Source organism: Eucyclogobius newberryi, unplaced genomic scaffold (genome assembly GCF_026437365.1).
Source record: "Eucyclogobius newberryi isolate DKJ021-1_F unplaced genomic scaffold, fEucNew1.0.hap1 SCAF_1, whole genome shotgun sequence".
Classification (NCBI taxonomy): Eukaryota; Metazoa; Chordata; class Actinopteri; order Gobiiformes; family Gobiidae; genus Eucyclogobius; species Eucyclogobius newberryi.
The window spans coordinates 32,092,458-32,113,137 of NW_027315723.1; the positions used below are offsets into that span (position 1 = coordinate 32,092,458).

The 20,680-nt window shown below is 46.1% G+C and overlaps 3 protein-coding genes across 3 annotated transcripts in view; 2 read left to right on the top strand and 1 right to left on the bottom strand.

The window, feature by feature from the left end:
- The window catches only part of enah (ENAH actin regulator), a 31,340-nt gene extending 26,262 nt beyond the window's left edge, over positions 1-5,078 (bottom strand). The window contains exon 1 of the mRNA XM_072443994.1: positions 4,735-5,078. Within this exon, the coding sequence (XP_072300095.1) occupies positions 4,735-4,739 (5 nt within the window). The 5' untranslated portion in view covers positions 4,740-5,078. The remainder of the gene's footprint in view (positions 1-4,734) is intronic.
- A 5,043-nt stretch (positions 5,079-10,121) lies between these two features.
- srp9 (signal recognition particle 9) lies at positions 10,122-12,513 on the top strand. The gene is made up of 3 exons (XM_072444359.1): positions 10,122-10,256; positions 10,367-10,435; positions 12,112-12,513. The coding sequence occupies exons 1-3, from the start codon at positions 10,185-10,187 to the stop codon at positions 12,226-12,228; spliced, it is 258 nt and encodes an 85-aa protein (XP_072300460.1). The 5' UTR covers positions 10,122-10,184; the 3' UTR covers positions 12,229-12,513.
- A 3,161-nt stretch (positions 12,514-15,674) lies between these two features.
- On the top strand, positions 15,675-19,989 carry ephx1 (epoxide hydrolase 1, microsomal (xenobiotic)). The gene is made up of 8 exons (XM_072444185.1): positions 15,675-15,869; positions 17,685-17,865; positions 17,942-18,157; positions 18,398-18,527; positions 18,604-18,818; positions 19,251-19,359; positions 19,572-19,694; positions 19,772-19,989. Exons 1-8 carry the CDS (start codon positions 15,684-15,686, stop codon positions 19,983-19,985), a joined length of 1,374 nt encoding a protein of 457 aa, XP_072300286.1. The 5' UTR covers positions 15,675-15,683; the 3' UTR covers positions 19,986-19,989.
- The last annotated feature ends 691 nt before the right edge of the window (positions 19,990-20,680 follow it).

Consider the following 20,680-nt stretch of genomic DNA (forward strand, 5'->3'; position numbering starts at 1 on the left):
ATTTCCTGTCCACATTGCCATTAAGTTATATGAAGTCACTTCAGCCCAGGAGATTCAGCCTTAAAAAGGTTGAATGGACGATTTTTTTGGTCCAAATCTGTGTCTTATTTACTCGTGGCGTGGACTGCCAATTAGTCCTGCCACGTATCAATCATAAAACGCACCTACCGCTCACTTGCAGCTGCGTGCAGCTCGTCCCCCGAGAGCAGCACGGTCCCGCGTGTCTAAGCACATTGATCTATCATAATATAGTTCCCTCAGTGTACGGGACAAAATGAAGACGGAGAAAGACAGTTTGAGCTGACTCATAAGAGACTGAAATCTACGGGAGACGAGAGATGTGATGTGATCCGTCGCGCTAATAAACAAACGCACGTGTGTGTTGTATCAATCCACACGGGGGAGTGCGCATGCGCACTTCCACCTGCTTTCTCAAATCACCGAAAAATCGTCTATTGCACCTTTAATGTAGTCATCAGCAGATTAATAAGTTTATAACCCCCCCCAATATGTTGTTTAAAAGTATCACAATATGCATCAATACTATTGATTTTGTATTGTCAAGAAACTATCTATTTCCGAAACATCCATATTTTTAGTACTGCCCTAATGCATAAAGGTAAAGGGGTTATTTTTTTAATTACCAAAGAAAATTAGTCATCAAGTAGATAAAAGGTTGTGTAATCCCTCATTCGTCCAAGAGTGTTCCATTGTAAAAATAAATAAAAAGATTCAAATGTGGTCATCCGGGCACCGTTTTTGAAAAAACAAAACGTTTCTACTCTCATCCAATAGTCATTCTCAATCTGTGGATCTGATCTGAGAACTCAGATTTTTATAATACTCTAGGATAAATATCTATTCTGAGAATGCGGAGCATGAACCATCTCTGCAGCCTGTATGGTAGAGTGACCAGACTGAAGCCACTCATCAGTAAAAGGTACATAAGGCCCTCCTGGAGTTAACATAAAGGCACCTGAAGGACTCTCAAACCAAGAGGAACAACATTCTCTGGTCAGATGAAACAAAGATTGTACTCTTTGGCATCAAAGAATTCAATCTTCCTCCCATCTCTAGAGTGAAGCATGGTGGTGGCAGCATCGTGCTGTGGGGGTGTTTTTCAGTTGCAGGAGATGGGAGACTAGTCAGGATCAACAGAAATATGAATGCAGCAGTTACAGAGACATCCTTGATGAAAACCTGCTCCAGAGCACTCTAGATCTCAGACTGGGGTGAAGGTTCATCTTCCAACAAGGCAGCGACCCTAAGCACAGAGCCAGGAAAACAAAGGAGCAGCTACAGGACAACTCTGTGAATGTCCTGGAGGGGCCCAGAGCCCAGACTTGACTTGACTTCTTTTACGTTGTCCTTATGGGGTATTGTCTGTAGAACTTTGATGCAAATAATTAATTGAATTAAATTTGGAATAAGGCTGTAGCATAACAAAAAAAATACTTTCTGGATGCACTTCCTTTCTGGATCCACTTTGATATATCAGGAAATCACATTGTATGATTTTTAAATAATGTATTTGTATGTTATTGCTGCAAATATATATTTGAACCCCTGAGAAAAACAGGGTTAATATTTGGTACAGAAGCCTTTGTTTACAATTACAGAGGTCAAGCTTTTCCTGTAGATCTTGACCAGGTTTGCACGCCTCCACACAGATCATCTCTAGATCTGTCTGGTTTCAGGACTGTCGCTGAGCAACACTGAGTTTCAGCTTCCTCCAAAGACTTTCTATCAGATATAGAATGGCAAGGCCACTCCTAGTTTCTCCTGGCTGTGTGCTTCGGGTCATTGTCATGTTGGAAGACCCAGCCACGACTAGAGCTGGGTTGAAATAATCGATTTTCCGATTTTTAATCGATTCACATTATGAATTAATGAATTATGATTATCGATTCGTAAGTCCAAAGATCGATTTTTTTTAAATTATTTTTTTAATTAAAATTATTTTCTTCATTTCCCTCAGTGAACTTCAATCTACCTTCAAGAAAGATAATTCAGGACTCCTGGATTATCTTTCTTGAAGGTAGATTGACCCTTAACCTTTTCATCAGTCTTCCATCAGTAACTACCAATACTTGTAAGATTTGCTGTTTAATATTGATATAATACTAGTTTTAATATGTCAAAAGTGAAGGAAACGGTTCAAATACATTTTTCATTTTTAATAACATTAACCCCCGGATCGAATCGAAATCGGATCGAATCGGATGGGATCTGAGAAATCGGAAAAAAACGATTTTGAAACATAAAAATCGGAATCGAATCGTTTCTTGAAATTTGAATCGAAACCCAGCTCTAGCCAGGACCCATCTTCAGTGCTCTGACTGAGGGAAGGATCTTGCAATAAATGGCCCCATTCATTCTCTCTTTAATACAGTGCAGTTGCCCTGTCCCCTCTTCAGAAAACACCCCCCAAAGCACAATGTTTATAACAAAAAGTTATATTTTGGGCTCATCTGACCACATGACTTTCTCCAATGTCTCCTCTGGGTGATCCAGATTGTCATTGACAAACTTCAGACGGCCTGGACCTGTGCTGACTTAAACAGGGGAACCTTCTGTGCAATGCATGATTATAAACCATGAAGGCGTAGTGTAACCATTGAAGCTCTCTTTAAGTCATTTAACAGCTCCTCCCATGTAGTTTTGAGCTGATTCTTCACCTTTCTTATCATCATTGAGACCCCATGAGGTGAGCTCTTGTAGTCTCTTCCATTATCAAACAATTGCTCCCACATTTGATCTTTTTTTCACCAAGCTTTGAGAGCCAAAATTCGTTTTGATTGGCAGATGTTCAAATACCTATTCGCAGCAATAACATACAATTATTAAAAATCATACAATGTGATTTTCGGACTCTTTTAGAGATTCTGTCTCTCACTGTGGAAATGCACCTACGACGAAAATTTCAGACCCTTGCAAAATTGCAGGGTGTTGAAATACTTACTTTACTCACTGTACATACTGCAGATCTATATAGATATTGTGCATGTTTTGTGTTGATGGGGGAAACTGGAGTACCCGGAGGAAACCCACCCAGACACAGGGAGAAAGATGCAAACTCTGCAATGGCCCCGGTCCGAGACCTTTTAGCTATGACTCAGCCAACGTGCCGTAGTGGTGAAGGTTTTGACAAATTTAGTTTTGACAGATGAAGAATAGGAACATGTATACATCTCAATCAAGGACCACAAAATAATTTTTGGGGAAAGAATTTAGTTGGAAAAATGTATCACAGTAAAAGTTGCTGGAGAAACTGTGGTTGCAAAGTGTTCCACCATAATCATGTGTTTTGGTACTGTCCGAATGTATTTGGGCCACAAAACTATTGCCATGGGCACAATAAATGGATACTTCGGAGCATAGTTTTGGCAGCAGGAGAGAAGCCCACTATGAAAAAGATCAGCAATCAAGGACAAGACAAAAAGTATAATTGACTACATGTTTAGGACAATGTAAAACTGTTTATGCTCCATTTCTTTCTGTTGTGTTCCTTTTATGTTGTTTAATTAACTGTGGAAGAGGAACGTTTGGGAGTCCCTGCTTAGACTGTTGCCCCGTGACCCAGCCCCGGGTAAGCAAAAGAAATGGGATGGATGTTACCCATTAAGAACATAATTTGATCTGGTTCAACCCATTAAAAAAAAATAAGAAAATAATGATGCAGGGCTTCACAATAACAGTGGAGTTTGTTGAGCCCATACCTTTTCCTGGAGTCACCAACTACCACAGACTAGAATATCTCTAGCAAAAGACCTGGGCTTTCACAAAGGGGTCAAGGAGGTCAACTCATGGCTTTAATCTGCACGGTTGTCGTATTGTCCATCCGGTCTAGTCTGCTGTTTGCATCTTGCTCATGGATTGAGATGGGCTCCATTAATCCACCTTCAGGAGCAGATGCCTTGCCTGAGGCCACTCTTTCTCATCAGTGGTGCATAGGTGCAGGAGAGTGGTGCTCTCCTGCACCTATGATGCGTGATGTCAGTCACTCCTGTCATAGTCAGGATCTTCAGCAGGTCTCTTTACTATGCATGTACAATAAAAACTATGGTTCTGTGTTCATTGCAATCGAGTTTTATTTTTTTTTAAATGGACAGTTCCATCAAAAACGCAGTGATTCTCCAAAATACCCTACACATTTAAGTTATATCCAAACAATAATGGACATAGTCATCTAAATAGCCCGGTCAGAACACTAGATCCTGATGAAGCAGAAGCTGAGCTTTGGATCAAAGGGTCGATGCTTTGTTCAGTGTTGGACACATCACCACAGCTGGACTCAATTAGGGGCTTCTAAAGGGAGAGGCATGACAGCACAGGGGAACTTCATTCTTTCATACTCGAAACCATCCAACTGCAGACAATTTACAAAGGCTAAATTGGGGAAGGTCTAAATACACAAAGATCTAAATACACATAATCAAGTTATCACCAGCTTTTCCCCAAATGCCCTTTAAACTCAGACTTTCAGAGCAAACAAAGATTGTCCATGAATGCGGCCATAGTCAGCCCATTCAAACGCACTGACACAAACGCAGCACATCTCCAGAGAAACGACACCGTGGTTATCGCTGCCTGCGGCCATATTATACCATATTATACCATATTCAGCCATATTCCGCCGCAAGCCGCTGCCTTTGGGCTGGTCGTGTTGAGCAGGGACAGTGTCGGGTCCTGGAGGACAGTTCAGGGCTCAACATGTCCTAAAGACCCTCTTACCTCATGGCAGCGACCGTCAGGACAAATGCTGCTCTCTCTCTCGGTTTAGACTGGTCTAGTTCAGTGCAGTTCCGCTCACAAGAGGCACAGATGCTGTGCGTGTTCCGTTGAGGGTTTGGGGGGAAATAAAAAAAATGAGGAAAAAAAATCCCAAAAGTAAAACAGTCACTGTTAAATCCTACATGTTCATGAGGGTTCAGCTCATCGAAAATAAAAGTCTGAAGACCAGACACCCACAGTCTCGGGTTCCTCTGACGCACTGGGGCAACGTGATGCTTCGCGGTGTCGCTTTGCTGCCGCTCTGCTGCCGCGCGCTGTTGCTACAAGTGATGCGTTCAGGGACCGGGACCTCCCGTGTCCGCAGTCACTCTTCACACGGTTCGCGAAGAGACCGGGACCTCCCGTGTCCGCAGTCACTCTTCACACGGTTCGCAAGGGGACCGGGACCATCCCGTGTCCGCAGTCACTCTTCACACGGTTCGCAAGGGGCAGGCGAGGGGCCATCTCACTCTTATAAATGCAGACTCCTCTTCATAATAAGGTCTCAATATGTGGTTGATGCTCAATCTACGCGCCGTGGACGTTCTTCCCAAAGGCACGTGAACGCAGCGTAACCCGCCTGGACCATGGATCAGCCTAGACCATGGATCAGCCTAGACTATGGATCAGCCTGGACCATGGATCAGCCTGGACCGGACCATGACTCTGCCTGGACCATGGCTCTGCCTGGACTATGGATCAGCCTGGACCATGGATCAGCCTGGACCATCGATCAGCCTGGACCAGACCATGGCTCTGCCTGGACCATGGATCAGCCTGGACCATGGATCAGCCTGGACCATCGATCAGCCTGGACCGGACCATGGCTCTGCCTGGACCATGGCTCTGCCTGGACCATGGATCAGCCTGGACCATGGCTCTGCCTGGACCATGGATCAGCCTGGACCGGACCATGGCTCTGCCTGGACCATGGATCAGCCTGGACCATGGATCAGCCTGGACCTTGGATCAGCCTGGACCGGACCATGGCTCTGCCTGGACCATGGCTCTGCCTGGACCATGGATCAGCCTGGACCGGACCTTGGATCAGCCTGGACCGGACCATGGCTCTGCCTGGACCATGGATCAGCCTGGACCATGGATCAGCCTGGACCATGGATCAGCCTGGACCATGGATCAGCCTGGACCGGACCATGGCTCTGCCTGGACTCTGCTGTTATCCGCGGGACGAGCCTGATGAGAGTAGCAGCTGCTGAAGAAGCAATGATCAAAGCTAATGGACAATGATCATGTTGTATGATTGTAAGATTATTCATTCTTCTACAACAAGAAGTGAACACACGAGTATGTTCAATATCTCCAGGCTAAAATGTGTCATACAGGACATAACAGATGTGGACAAAAAGCAGAGTTCTCTCCCCAGTTTTTAGTATTTCCAGGTCAACCAGATAGATATGTGTTAGAATCTCTGGCTAATAAAATCAGATAATATTATGTAAAGTATGTATTCTATAAAGAGGAGGTTCTTGGTTCTTGCCTGTAGATTATTTGGACCCCAGCCAACTCTATTATCAGGTTTGAACTTTAGGTGGTTGGAGAAAGGGAGGAAGTATCTTGGGATTCACTTGAACCAAATTGACGATATTATAATTCTGACAAACTGTTAAATAAAATGTAAATATATTTGTAGGATTGGAGTAAACTTAATTTACAGTAAGATTGTGGGGAAAGGTAAATACTATAAATGTGGTTATAGCCACACTTCTTAACAAAGAACAATGTGTGTTCCAAAACAGATCTTTTTATGGTACAATAATACGCTAAAACATTTTCTTTGGAAAGGTGGAAAACCTCAAGTCTCAGGCTCTGCCAACTTACCAATATAGAAAACTAGCACCTTATTTTAAATGTCTTTGGGACAGCCCTTTGCATGTGAGTCACTCTGAAGTAAACCAGTGTTAAGTTATAAGTACTAAGGACGGAAGCAAATAGATGGACAATGTTGCGAGTGAAAGGATGTTTGTGAGAATGTGTGAAAGTGTTTATACGTCTACAAATGTTGTTCCTCACTGTTTTTTATTCAATGAGAAACAAATAAACAAAACAAATACAAAATAAATCAAATAAAGATAATACCCCTTCAAAAATGCTTAGTAAAATTAATAGGAAAAAATACTCAAAAATACTTACTTACTTTTGTTTTTTTATCCTATATCTGTACTTTTATTTAAGTAACAAATTGAGTACACAAAGAGCAACAAATACTAAGAAAGTTCATGAATAAAACATTTAATGTCACATCAACAACTCATGTCTAGTCCAAAACAGGACTCTTAAAAAGACTTTATCATGCCTCCCCAGCACTATCAAAGTTGTATTGATGATTTTACTGAGATGCTTTCAGTCGTATGCACAGACTTTGATGGTTTGGTCATTACAGGTGATTTCAATGTGCATGTTGATAATATTTGTGACAGAAACGCTAAAGAGCTTGATGCTGTCCTTGAAACCTTCAGTCTTACTCAGCATGTGAGAGGCCCCACCCACAGCAAAGGACACACTCTAGATCTCATAATTACAAAGGGGGTAAATATTTCAAATGTTAATGTGATCGATGTTGCTCTGTCTGATCATTTCTGTGTCTTCTTTGACCTGTCTGTGTCTCCCAAACCACCGGTTGGTCCTGCAGTTGTTCAGAGGAGACACATAAATGATGACACGGGTGCACTGTTTATGGAAATGATAAACTTTGAAAATGTCTCATGTTCTAATGTAAATGATTTGTTGAACTCTGTTACATCTAGTGTTTTGAATGTTCTGGACACCATCGCCCCTATAAAGGCTAAAATGGTTAAAAATAAGCAGAAGGCGCCATAGAGAAATGATGATTCGGTCAGGGCACAGAAAAGGGAGTGCCGCAGGGCCGAACGGAAATGGCGCAAGTCAAAGCTCCAGATTCAAAAAGAGATTTACAAAGAGAAGCTGAACATGTACAACCTAATCTTATGTAGAACTAGGGAAAGATATTTTTCTGAAATAATTGGAAGCTGCACTAACAACTCGCGTGTCCTGTTTGCCACAGTAAACAGATTAACAAACCCTCCAGCTCAGCTGCCGTTAGAACTCATTTCCACATCCAAGTGTAATGACTTTGCATTATTCTTTAATGACAAAGTTCAGAGCATTAAAAATGCTATAAATCCCACAATGCAAAAAAATACCCTAAAACCACCAAGACACTTAGAGCTAACTCACTTTGCATCAGTAACTGACAAAACTGTCCATGAGATCATCACCGGTCTGAGTTCATCTACATGCTGCCTTGATGTGTTACCTACCAGATTTCTAAAGTCTGTGCTGAACAGTTTGTTAGCACCATTCACTCACATAGTCAACATGTCGCTTCAATCTGGAACATTCCCAATGTCTTTGAAAACTGCGGTCATAAAGCCTCTCCTAAAGAAGAGCAGTCTTGATGCCGCAGTACTGAGTCATTACCGGCCCATCTCTAATCTGCCATTTTGGGGCAAAGTCCTTGAAAAGGTTGTTTACCAACAGTTCACAGATTTCCTCTTAATAAACAACTCATTTGATGTTTTTCAGTCAGGTTTTAGACCTCATCACAGCACTGAGACTGCTCTTGTCAAGGTGACAAATGACATCCGCCTGAACACTGACACGGGCAAAGCCTCAGTCTTAATTCTGTTGGATCTGAGTGCTGCTTTTGACACTGTCGATCATGGGATCCTCTTACAGAGACTAGAGGACTGGGTGGGCATCACTGGCACTGCCCTAAACTGGTTAAGGTCCTATCTGGAAGACAGGAAGTACTTTGTTGAAATTGGTAGCTGTGTCTCAGACCACATGACCCTGACCTGTGGAGTGCCCCAAGGGTCAGTCCTGGGTCCCCTTCTGTTCAACCTCTACATGCTGCCGTTAGGTCAGCTGATACGCAGTGAAAATGTGTCCTATCACAATTATGCAGACGAGTCAGATCTATGTTTCACTATCGGCAGGTGACTATGGACCAGTAGATTCACTCTGTCACTGCATCCAACAGATCAGTTTGTGGATGCAAAACAACTTTCTCCAGCTGAACTCAGACAAGACTGAAATAATCGTTTTTGGCCCACAGAAACAAAGAGAAAGTGTTACCGGTCACCTCCAGAGTCTCGCTCTAAAACCTACAAACCAAATTAGAAATCTGGGGGTAATAATGGACTCAGACTTGAACTTTAACAGCCACGTCAAATCAATAACATCAGCAGCTTTTTACCATCTAAAAAACATTGCCAAAATCAAAAATATAGTGTCAAAACCAGATTTAGAGAGACTTATCCATGCGTTTGTCTCCAGTAGATTAGACTACTGTAACGGCCTGCTCACTGGCCTCTCCAAACGAGCTGTAAAACAGCTGCAGTACATCCAGAACGCTGCTGCTCGGGTCCTGACTAGAACCAGGAAGTACCATCACATTAGTCCTGTTCTCAGGTCTCTGCACTGGCTCCTGTGGCTCAGAGAATAGACTTTAAAGCAGCTCTGCTTGTGTACAAGTCTCTCCATGGCCTAGGACCAAAGTACATCTTGGATATGTTAGTGCCATATGAACCATCTCGGACTCTGAGGACCTCAGGGACCTGCCTCCTGCTGGTGCCCAGAGTCAGGACTAAACATGGACCGGCCTTCTGCTGGTGCCCAGAGTCAGGACAAAACATGGGGAATCTGCGTTTCAGTTTTATGCAGCTAAAATCTGGAACAGTCTTTCTGAAGATGTGAGACAGGCTTCTACTCTGACAATGTTCAAATCTAAGCTAAAAACAGTTTTGTTTAGCTGCGCATATGACTGAAAGGATTTTTTCTTTGCACTCTTCTCTTTTGTTTGTGATTTTATTAGTTTAGACAATCAGTTGGATTGATCATTTTTAATTTAGTTAATTTCATTGTATTTCTGTTTCTGTAATTTCTTTGTCATTTGAATGCATTTTCCTGCTGTGTGAAGCACTTTGAATTGCCTTGTGTATGAAATGTGCTCTACAAATAAACTTGTCTTGCCTTGCCTTGCCTTTATGGTGGCCAATTTGATTAAGATTTCATTTGGTCTTGTGGTAATCAAGAAACATATCACTGTCAGAACAGATTGCGTCTCACAAAAGTCTCTCAATTGGGTTGCTCCCATGCTGAAATCCATTCGGTTAAACTTAAAATGTATCTATAATTTAAGTTTAGGATAGTTTTTGTGGCAGCGGTGCGTGAACTGTTAAACTCCGATCCCGCAGGTGGCAGTAGTGCGCTTCTCGACATTATGTATCCACCCATATTAAGTCTCGAAGAAGTGGGCGCGCGGCTGTGATTGGCTGAGTGCACGTTGCTGATGTGTTCTTTCGGAGCTAGCTTAAGCTAACCAAGCTTGTGAGCGGCTTCTCCTGCTAGTCACGGAGGACTGCTCCAAAATGCCTTATTTTCAAACGTGGGAGGAGTTCGCACGGGCAGCAGAAAAATTATATCTGACAGATCCTATGAAGGTTCGATTTATTTGTATTTGATTGTCAAAAATGTACTCATCTGCACGTAGCCCACTAGCTAACGTTAGCCCTTGAGTGTTTCTGAAGTGAAGTGTTTGTTTCTGCTTCAGGTCCGAGTGGTTCTCAAATACCGACACTGCGATGGAAATCTTTGCATTAAAGTCACGGACAATGCAGTGGTGAGTGTCCAGACACGGGGGGGGGGGCACAGATCCAGGGCCGTGGGCGCACACACAGAGAACCAGGGCCGAGGGTACACACACACACTGAACCAGGGCCGAGGGTACACACACACACACACACTGAACCAGGGCCGAGGGTACACACACACTGAGCCAGGGCCGAGGGTACACACACACTGAGCCAGGGCCGAGGGTACACACACACTGAGCCAGGGCCGAGGGTACACACACACACACACACACTGAACCAGGGCCGAGGGTACACACACACACTGAACCAGGGCCGAGGGTAAGATAAGATAAGATAATCCTTTATTGTCCACACATGGGGAAATTTCATTGATACAACGCAGCAGATACAGAGGCACACACACACACACACACTGAACCAGGGCCGAGGGTCCACACACACACTGAACCAGGGCCGAGGGTCCACACACACACACACACACTGAACCAGGGCCGAGGGTACACACACACACTGAACCAGGGCCGAGGGTACACACACACACTGAACCAGGGCCGAGGGTCCACACACACACACACACACACTGAACCAGGGCCGAGGGTACACACACACACTGAACCAGGGCCGAGGGTACACACACACACTGAACCAGGGCCGAGGGTACACACACACACTGAACCAGGGCCGAGGGTACACACACACACTGAACCAGGGCCGAGGGTACACACACACTGAACCAGGGCCGAGGGTACACACACACACACACTGAGCCAGGGCCGAGGGTACACACACACTGAGCCAGGGCCGAGGGTACACACACACACTGAGCCAGGGCCGAGGGTACACACACACTGAACCAGGGCCGAGGGTACACACACACACACACACTGAACCAGGGCCGAGGGTACACACACACACACACTGAACCAGGGCCGAGGGTAAGATAAGATAATCCTTTATTGTCCACACATGGGGAAATTTCATTGATACAACGCAGCAGATACAGAGGCACACACACACACACTGAACCAGGGCCGAGGGTCCACACACACACACACACACACACACACTGAACCAGGGCCGAGGGTACACACACACACACTGAACTAGGGCCGAGGGTACACACACAACACACTGAACTAGGGCCGAGGGTACACACACACTGAACCAGGGCCGAGGGTACACACACACACACTGAACCAGGGCCGAGGGTACACACACACACACACTGAACCAGGGCCGAGGGTACACACACACACACACTGAACCAGGGCCGAGGGTACACACACACACTGAACCAGGGCCGAGGGTACACACACACTGAACCAGGGCCGAGGGTCCACACACACTGAACCAGGGCCGAGGGTCCACACACTGAACCAGTGACAGACAGACAGACAGACAGACAGACAGACAGACAGACAGACAGACAGACAGACAGACAGACAGACAGACAGACAGACAGACAGACAGACAGACAGACAGACAGACAGACAGACAGCTCTTAAAACATATATTTATTTCAAAAAATCAATAGCTCATTGAGCTTTATCTATGGAAACCCATACACCTGAAATATATAATCAAACTATCTGAAGTGGTAGGCTAGTTAATGAAATGGCTCCTTTAGATTAATCGGGCAGCACACTGTAATAAACGTGTTCTCTGAGCTGCTCATTCCAGTCTGGCTTTCTACATTTAATAGTGTTTGCAGTACAAAACGGACCAAGCCCAGGACGTGAAGAAGATCGAGAAGCTCCATGGAAAACTGATGAGATTGATGGTTTCCAAGGAGACTCACAGTGCCATGGAGACTGACTGAGATGCTCTGGGTCTGAAGGTCTGGACTCTGCTCAAACGGTGACCTGGGCAACTCCTCAGAGCCCAAGTTGTGTGGCCCACACTTCTTTTGTTTTTTACTTTTTAAACTAGAGCGTTCTTCTGAAACTACTCGAATGAGTCTATATATCGTGATGGGTCATTAAAGGAGCAAGAGGTAAACTTTTTTTATGGACTTATGCCACATAAAGAAATGTGGCTGTTATTTCAGATATGACAAACCCAGTTTCTTTAACAGAGAAATGCATAAAATAAATGTTTTATCTCACGTTTGTTGCAAGACACTTGAGTTTTATTTATTTTGACATGAAATTACTGCCAGTGTCCTTTGGCAAGACACTTAAAGGTTTGCTTAGCATGTGTTTTGTGAGTGCTGGAGTCACAGAAGCTTCAAGTACAGATGGGCAGCCATTTACCTCAAGGCAGCTGTGGCTGCAGCTCACCAGCACCAAAGAGGCAAATGAGCAATGTAAGAAACTAACTCAACTTTAGGAGTGTTTGAGAGTCATTATTTTCATACATTCATAGATTCATTTAATGCTTGTATAAAATGAGAGTTTAAATGAGCCACAGAGTCCACCTCTTCAGCCTCTCAGACGTCACCTGGACTAAATGACCCTGTTGACACCATGTATTATTAAAACACACACTTCTGCTCTTCGTTAGGGTCAAATCATAATTTAAATGACTGACGGACAAAGAAAAAAGGGAAATTTACCGCTTGTATCCGAGGTCACCTGATCTTCTGGCTGCATGAAGCCTCTGAGCCAGAGTTTTTACACCCATCTGGATTCATCAGTAAAATCAATATTATAAAACGTTTTTAATGATATGGTTCTTGAAGGTGTGAATTCAACTTGGAATATTTTTTTTAAAATACAAAAATAAACTGATGCTTATTAGGATAATGTCAGCTTTCAGAGGTCTGTTTTGAATAAAATTGTACTTGTGAGTAATATCTTGCATAAATCCAGATATTGAGTTTTTATAATATTTTTGGTTCTTAGAAAATGGTTTATGTAAATGTTTGTCCTGGCAATTTGATCATGTGAATTGAAAATTATACTTATATAATCGATCAATTATTTAGAGAACGTCTTTGTTTCCCCAGATTCTTCTCTCTTACTGTTTCAAAGTAACAAACTCAACTTTAGCCACGTGACTTAGTACTGGCAAAAATAAATGGTTACAAACTTTCCTGGGCAAAGAAATGTGATAATACAGTAGCTCCATGGTATGGGCTTGTGTCACTCCTGTGATAATACAGTAGCTCCATGGTGGGCCTGTGTCACTCCTGTGATAATACAGTAGCTCCATGGTGGGCCTGTGTCACTCCTGTGATAATACAGTAGCTCCATGGTATGGGCTTGTGTCACTCCTGTGATAATACAGTAGCTCCATGGTATGGGCTTGTGTCCTGTGATAATACAGTAGCTCCATGGTATGGGCTTGTGTCACTCCTGTGATAATACAGTAGCTCCATGGTGTGGGCTTGTGTCACTCCTGTGATAATACAGTAGCTCCATGGTATGGGCTTGTGTCACTCCTGTGATAATACAGTAGCTCCATGGTGGGCCTGTGTCACTCCTGTGATAATACAGTAGCTCCATGGTGGGCCTGTGTCACTCCTGTGATAATACAGTAGCTCCATGGTGGGCCTGTGTCACTCTTGTGATAATACAGTAGCTCCATGGTGGGCTTGTGTCACTCCTGTGATAATACAGTAGCTCCATGGTATGGGCTTGTGTCACTCCTGTGATAATACAGTAGCTCCATGGTATGGGCTTGTGTCACTCCTGTGATAATACAGTAGCTCCATGGTGTGGGCTTGTGTCACTCCTGTGATAATACAGTAGCTCCATGGTGTGGGCTTGTGTCACTCCTGTGATAATACAGTAGCTCCATGGTGGGCCTGTGTCACTCCTGTGATAATACAGTAGCTCCATGGTGTAGCTCTTTAGTGTAGCTCCATAGTGTGGGCCAGTGTCACTTCCGTGGACATTACTCCGCCCCAAGTGGACTTTTGGCCTAGCTGCAGTGCTCCGTGAGGCTGCTCCGTGGACCGTCAGGCCGAGGACAGCGGAGAGGACAGCGGGTAAGACACGTCTCTGTTGTTCTCATAAGCGCATGTACATTGTGACGTTTCCTGCAGTGGCCTGGGACTTGTGTATATGGAGCCATAATCCCCGCGCGAGGGACGTGAGCCTGCGCGCTCCGTCCACGAGCGTATTGTGTGTAGTCTAATACTTGTGGTGTGTAGTCTAATACTTGTGGTGTGTAGTCTAATACTTGTGGTGTGTAGTCTAATACTTGTGGTGTGTAGTCTAATACTTGTGGCGTGTAGTCTAATACTTGTGGTGTGTAGTCTAATACTTGTGGTGTGTAGTCTAATACTTGTGGTGTGTAGTCTAATACTTGTGGTGTGTAGTCTAATACTTGTGGTGTGTAGTCTAATACTTGTGGCGTGTAGTCTAATACTTGTGGTGAGTAGTCTTATACTTGTGGTGTGTAGTCTAATACTTGTGGTGTGTAGTCTTATACTTGTGGTGTGTAGTCTAATACTTGTGGTGAGTAGTCTTATACTTGTGGTGTGTAGTCTAATACTTGTGGTGAGTAGTCTAATACTTGTGGTGAGTAGTCTTATACTTGTGGTGTGTAGTCTAATACTTGTGGTGTGTAGTCTAATACTTGTGGTGAGTAGTCTTATACTTGTGGTGTGTAGTCTAATACTTGTGGTGTGTAGTCTAATACTTGTGGTGTGTAGTCTAATACTTGTGGTGTGTAGTCTTATACTTGTGGTGTGTAGTCTAATACTTGTGGTGTGTAGTCTAATACTTGTGGTGAGTAGTCTTATACTTGTGGTGAGTAGTCTTATACTTGTGGTGTGTAGTCTAATACTTGTGGTGTGTAGTCTAATACTTGTGGTGTGTAGTCTAATACTTGTGGTGTGTAGTCTAATACTTGTGGTGTGTAGTCTAATACTTGTGGTGTGTAGTCTAATACTTGTGGTGTGATGAACTGCAACCCACTGGCGACGCCGTGTTTTTCACCTTTGATCTAGTTTTAAACCATGCGGTTTTACCCAGACCGTTACCCCGATTCTGGAGACATTTTCTGTCCTGAATTTGACTCCCGCTTTGACCCAACGAATATTTTTTCGGGTTTAAACATTTTAAACTTATAGATTGCACAGTCTAGTTTGTTTTTGGATGAGTTAGCTACACTCTTGCTAATACAGATCCATGGCATAAACTAGTTTTAACCAGACGAAGTAGGGGTTAGGGTTAAGGTTAAGGTTAGGGTTAGGGCTTAATATACTTATATACAATAACAATGTTAGTGTTCGCAGAGACAGGAAGTCTAGTTTCTGGGCTCCAGAATCGAGGTAACGGTCTGTGTATAACTGCACGTATTGTTTGGTAACACCAGGTCGTCATCATGTTGCTGGAGGTCCTGCTGGCTGCAATAGTGGGAGCACTTCTCCTCCTTTTGCTGACCAAGTGGAGAAAGCCAAACGTCCTGAAGACAGAGGACGGCTGGTGGGGAGTCACAGACCAACTGGAGGGACAGGAGGACACTACAATACGACCGTTTCAACTAAGCACCAGCGACGCAGAGCTGGAGGTTTGTCTTATCATCTGCTCTCACTAACCCCACTCCACCTGACACTAACTCCACCCACCTGCCTCACCCACCCACCTGCCCCCACACTAACCCCACCCACCTGCCTCACCCACCCACCTGCCCCCACACTAACCCCACCCACCTGCCTCACCCACCCACCTGCCCCCACACTAACCCCACCCACCTGCCTCACCCACCCACCTGCCCCCACACTAACCCCACCCACCTGCCTCACCCACCCACCTGCCCCCACACTAACCCCACCCACCTGCCTCACCCACCCACCTGCCCCCACACTAACCCCACCCACCTGCCTCACCCACCCACCTGCCCCCACACTAACCCCACCCACCTGCCTCACCCACCCACCTGCCCCCACACTAACCCCACCCACCTGCCTCACCCACCCACCTGCCCCCACACTAACCCCACCCACCTGCCTCACCCACCCACCTGCCCCCACACTAACCCCACCCACCTGCCTCACCCACCCACCTGCCCCCACACTAACCCCACCCACCTGCCTCACCCACCCACCTGCCCCCACACTAACCCCACTCCACCTGCCCCCACACTAACCCCACCCACCTGCCTCACCCACCCACCTGCCCCCACACTAACCCCACCCACCTGCCTCACCCACCCACCTGCCCCGACACTAACCCCACTCCACCTTCCCCCACACTAACCCCACTCCACCTTCCCCCACACTAACCCCACTCCACCTGCCCCGACACTAACCCCACTCCACCTGCCCCCACACTAACCCCACCCACCTGCCTCACCCACCCACCTGCCCCCACACTAACCCCACCCACCTGCCTCACCCACCCACCTGCCCCGACACTAACCCCACTCCACCTGCCCCGACACTAACCCCACTCCACCTGCCCCGACACTAACCCCACTCCACCTTCCCCCACACTAACCCCACTCCACCTTCCCCCACACTAACCCCACTCCACCTTCCCCCACACTAACCCCACTCCACCTGCCCCCACACTAACCCCACTCCACCTGCCCCCACACTAACCCCACTCCACCTTCCCCCACACTAACCCCACTCCACCTGCCCCCACACTAACCCCACTCCACCTGCCCCCACACTAACCCCACCCACCTGCCTCACCCACCCACCTGCCCCCACACTAACCCCACCCACCTGCCTCACCCACCCACCTGCCCCCACACTAACCCCACTCCACCTGCCCCCACACTAACCCCACCCACCTGCCTCACCCACCCACCTGCCCCCACACTAACCCCACCCACCTGCCTCACCCACCCACCTGCCCCGACACTAACCCCACTCCACCTTCCCCCACACTAACCCCACTCCACCTTCCCCCACACTAACCCCACTCCACCTGCCCCGACACTAACCCCACTCCACCTGCCCCCACACTAACCCCACCCACCTGCCTCACCCACCCACCTGCCCCCACACTAACCCCACCCACCTGCCTCACCCACCCACCTGCCCCGACACTAACCCCACTCCACCTGCCCCGACACTAACCCCACTCCACCTTCCCCCACACTAACCCCACTCCACCTTCCCCCACACTAACCCCACTCCACCTGCCCCCACACTAACCCCACTCCACCTGCCCCCACACTAACCCCACTCCACCTTCCCCCACACTAACCCCACTCCACCTGCCCCCACACTAACCCCACTCCACCTGCCCCCACACTAACCCCACTCCACCTGCCCCCACACTAACCCCACTCCACCTTCCCCCACACTAACCCCACTCCACCTGCTCGATTAGAGAACATTATACAGTTTGTTTATGTCTCTTTTCCTCACAGGATCTCCACCGTCGCATGGACCAAACACGACCGGTGGCCTCGCTTCACGACAGCCAGTTCAACTACGGTTTCAACTCGGAGCATCTGCAGGAAGTCGTCTCGTATTGGAGAAACGGCTTTGACTGGAGGAAGCAAGTGGAGAAAATAAACCAGTATCCTCATTTCAAAACCACCATCGAAGGTCTGTGGGTGCCGCTCTCGTGATCTCGACTGAATATCCACACTGCTCTGAGATTGTGGCGTGTTCTCTCCGGCAGGTCTCGATGTCCACTACGTGCACGTGAAGCCTCAGGAGGTTCCGGAGGGCACAAAAGTGGTTCCTCTCATCGCGGTCCACGGCTGGCCCGGGTCCTTCTATGAGTTCTACGGCCTCATCCCTCTGTTGATGCAGCCGCCCCGGGACGGCTTTGTGTTTGAGCTCGTGTGTCCCTCCATTCCCGGGTACGGCTTCTCCGAGGCGCCGCATCGGAAAGGTGAGCTCTGTGTGCGAGGCGGGCACAGTCCAGAGGGAGTACTGCTACTGCGAGTACTGCGAGTACTGCTACTGCGAGTACGTATACCTCCAGCTTCTGTACCACTGAGAAAAAGCACTACGATGATTTCTCTCTTAGCATGAAACAAAACGATCTTAACCGCCCCGACTTTTGTACTGTGTCGTCAAACGTGTTCCAAGTGAATGCTTCTTTTCATGTGGCGCTTGTGTTTTCGTGCAGGGTTTGATTCGGTGTGCGCGGCCCGCATCTTTCACAAACTCATGAGGCGCCTGGGCTTCAGTCACTTCTATGCTCACGGAGGCGACTGGGGCTGGTTAGTCACCACCAACATGGCTCAGCTGGAGCCGAGGTGAGAGTCCACTCCTCCACTGCCTAAGCCCCAATGTTGTGGACTCAAAATGGTGAAGAGACTCTTTTTGTTTCAGGACAGTTACAGGCTTGCATTTGAACTTTGCCCCGCCCTCAAAGCCGGGGCTGCTGTTCACTCTCTCCGTGTTACTGGGACAGTACTTCCCAAAACTGTTCAGCTTCACTCCAGAGGACTTGGAGCTCCTTTACCCTGCTGTGGAGAAACAGCTGGTGGAGCCCCTCCTGGAAACGGGCTACCTCCACATCCAAGCTACCAAGCCGGACACAGTGGGTAAGATTATTGATGAATACTTCAAAGGCTTTTGTGAACGCAACATAACAATCATACATTGGGTTAATTTTTACCTAAACATGTATATCATCAAAGACTTTTGTACAAGTTTGCTGTTATTAACTCAATTAAACAAGAGACTCTTCATTAAAAACAAATAGTATAAATATTTTACCCTAATAAGCCCTTGAATTAATGATTTTTTTTGGGGTGGAGCATGTATTGGACACACATCTGTTCATGGATTTCAGCTTCTCATTCAAAAGATATAATGTATTGTTTTAAATCGCTATGGCAGCGGGCCTCTAATAGTCCATCAATCTGAAATCCATGGATTATGAGAAGGTCTTAAATGGCTGCCCACGTGTTATGGCTTAGATTCCCGTGTGTTGTGTGACTTTCTGCACATACTGAAGGCTCCTGTGTTTGAAGGGCGGGCCCTCAACGACTCCCCCGTCGGATTGGCTGCCTACATTCTGGAGAAGTTTTCCACTTGGACAAACAAAGACTTCAGAAACCTACAGGATGGAGGTCTCACCAGGTGAAGTAAAGTTTGTTCACCTGCAGGGCTTTCTCCACCAAATCTGATCCAAACACTTCCATCTAAAGTCATTTGAATACAGTTTTAAGTTTAGAAGTTTCATGTACAGAAACTTCAAAAAGCTTTACCCAAGAATCACAATATGTCACAACAAACATTGACATGATGTTGCTCGGATACACTCAATATTCTGTTTCTTTCTTCTGGGGCAGGAAGTTCTCTCTCGACGACCTGCTCACTAATGTCATGATCTACTGGACCTCAGGCTGCATCGTCCCCTCCATGAGGTTTTATAAGGAAAACTTTAAGCAAGGCCTCAACCAGCCACATGCAACGTGAGTGACAGGGGCGTGACTGCGGCGGGGCGGGTTGTCCTGGATCACACTGATGAAGGACCCACTTTTCTCCTCAGAATCCCCGTGGTGGTTCCGACCGGTTTCGCCTGCTTCCCCAGCGAGCTCATGCACACGCCGGAGCTGTGGGTGAGGCAGAAGTACAAGAGGCTGGTGAGCTTCACGCGCATGCCGCGAGGAGGACACTTCGCAGCAATGGAAGAGCCGCAGTTGATGGCAGAAGATATCAACCAGTTTGTTCAAATAGTGGAGAGTCAGATCAAGGCCAAGTGAGTTTAGAGTCAGAATAGAGAGAGTGTTGAAAATCTGTGTATGGTTCATTCCTTTGTTTTGTTGTCGTATAGAAACCTGTCTGATTCTTTCTAGAACATTTGTAAAAGGCTAAAGATTGGGAGATCGCTGGTCACTAGAACATCATTTATCTCTAGTGTATTATGCTCTATGTATGTAACGATAGAAGTTAGTTACCTTTTATTGTGTCTGAATTTAAAGCTGAATATCTTTATATGAATATATCTAAATCCACATTGTACTTTGTGTAGCGTGTGATTAATAAAGCTGGTAGTCCTGACAAACAAACCAATGCTGGTTCAAACATAAGCTGCTTTTAATGAGCCAAATGCTTTAAACTCAACATTTCAGCAAAAGAAAATCTTTGCCCGTTTTTCAGTTTCTGATATTAACTGTTCAATGTTCTCAGGCTTTGCCAGAATGTGTTTTGGTGAATAGTGGCACAGTTTTTGTACCAAAGCCCTTCAATAGCTCTGTAACACTTTATATCCTTAGCAGATTTCCAAAGCTGTTTATTCAGATGTTTTTATTCATATTCCTTCATTTATTTTCTTACACTAAAAACACTCACACTCGTAAAGAAGTATTGACTACAAATCAACTTTTTTTCACCATGCCACCATGAATTATAATTCCTACCACATTTCAAAACCGACCAACACCAGTCTGAACACCGG

Bases quoted from the DNA above. Each gene is read 5' to 3' on its own strand.
- srp9 (XM_072444359.1), top strand. From the start codon at position 10,185: ATGCCTTATTTTCAAACGTGGGAGGAGTTCGCACGGGCAGCAGAAAAA. The intron at 10,257-10,366 runs GTTCGATTTATT...TTTCTGCTTCAG, and splicing joins ATCTGACAGATCCTATGAAG to GTCCGAGTGGTTCTCAAATA. The intron at 10,436-12,111 runs GTGAGTGTCCAG...TACATTTAATAG, and splicing joins AAGTCACGGACAATGCAGTG to TGTTTGCAGTACAAAACGGA.
- ephx1 (XM_072444185.1), top strand. From the start codon at position 15,684: ATGTTGCTGGAGGTCCTGCTGGCTGCAATAGTGGGAGCACTTCTCCTC. The intron at 17,866-17,941 runs GTCTGTGGGTGC...TCTCTCCGGCAG, and splicing joins TTTCAAAACCACCATCGAAG to GTCTCGATGTCCACTACGTG. The intron at 19,360-19,571 runs GTGAAGTAAAGT...CTTCTGGGGCAG, and splicing joins CAGGATGGAGGTCTCACCAG to GAAGTTCTCTCTCGACGACC.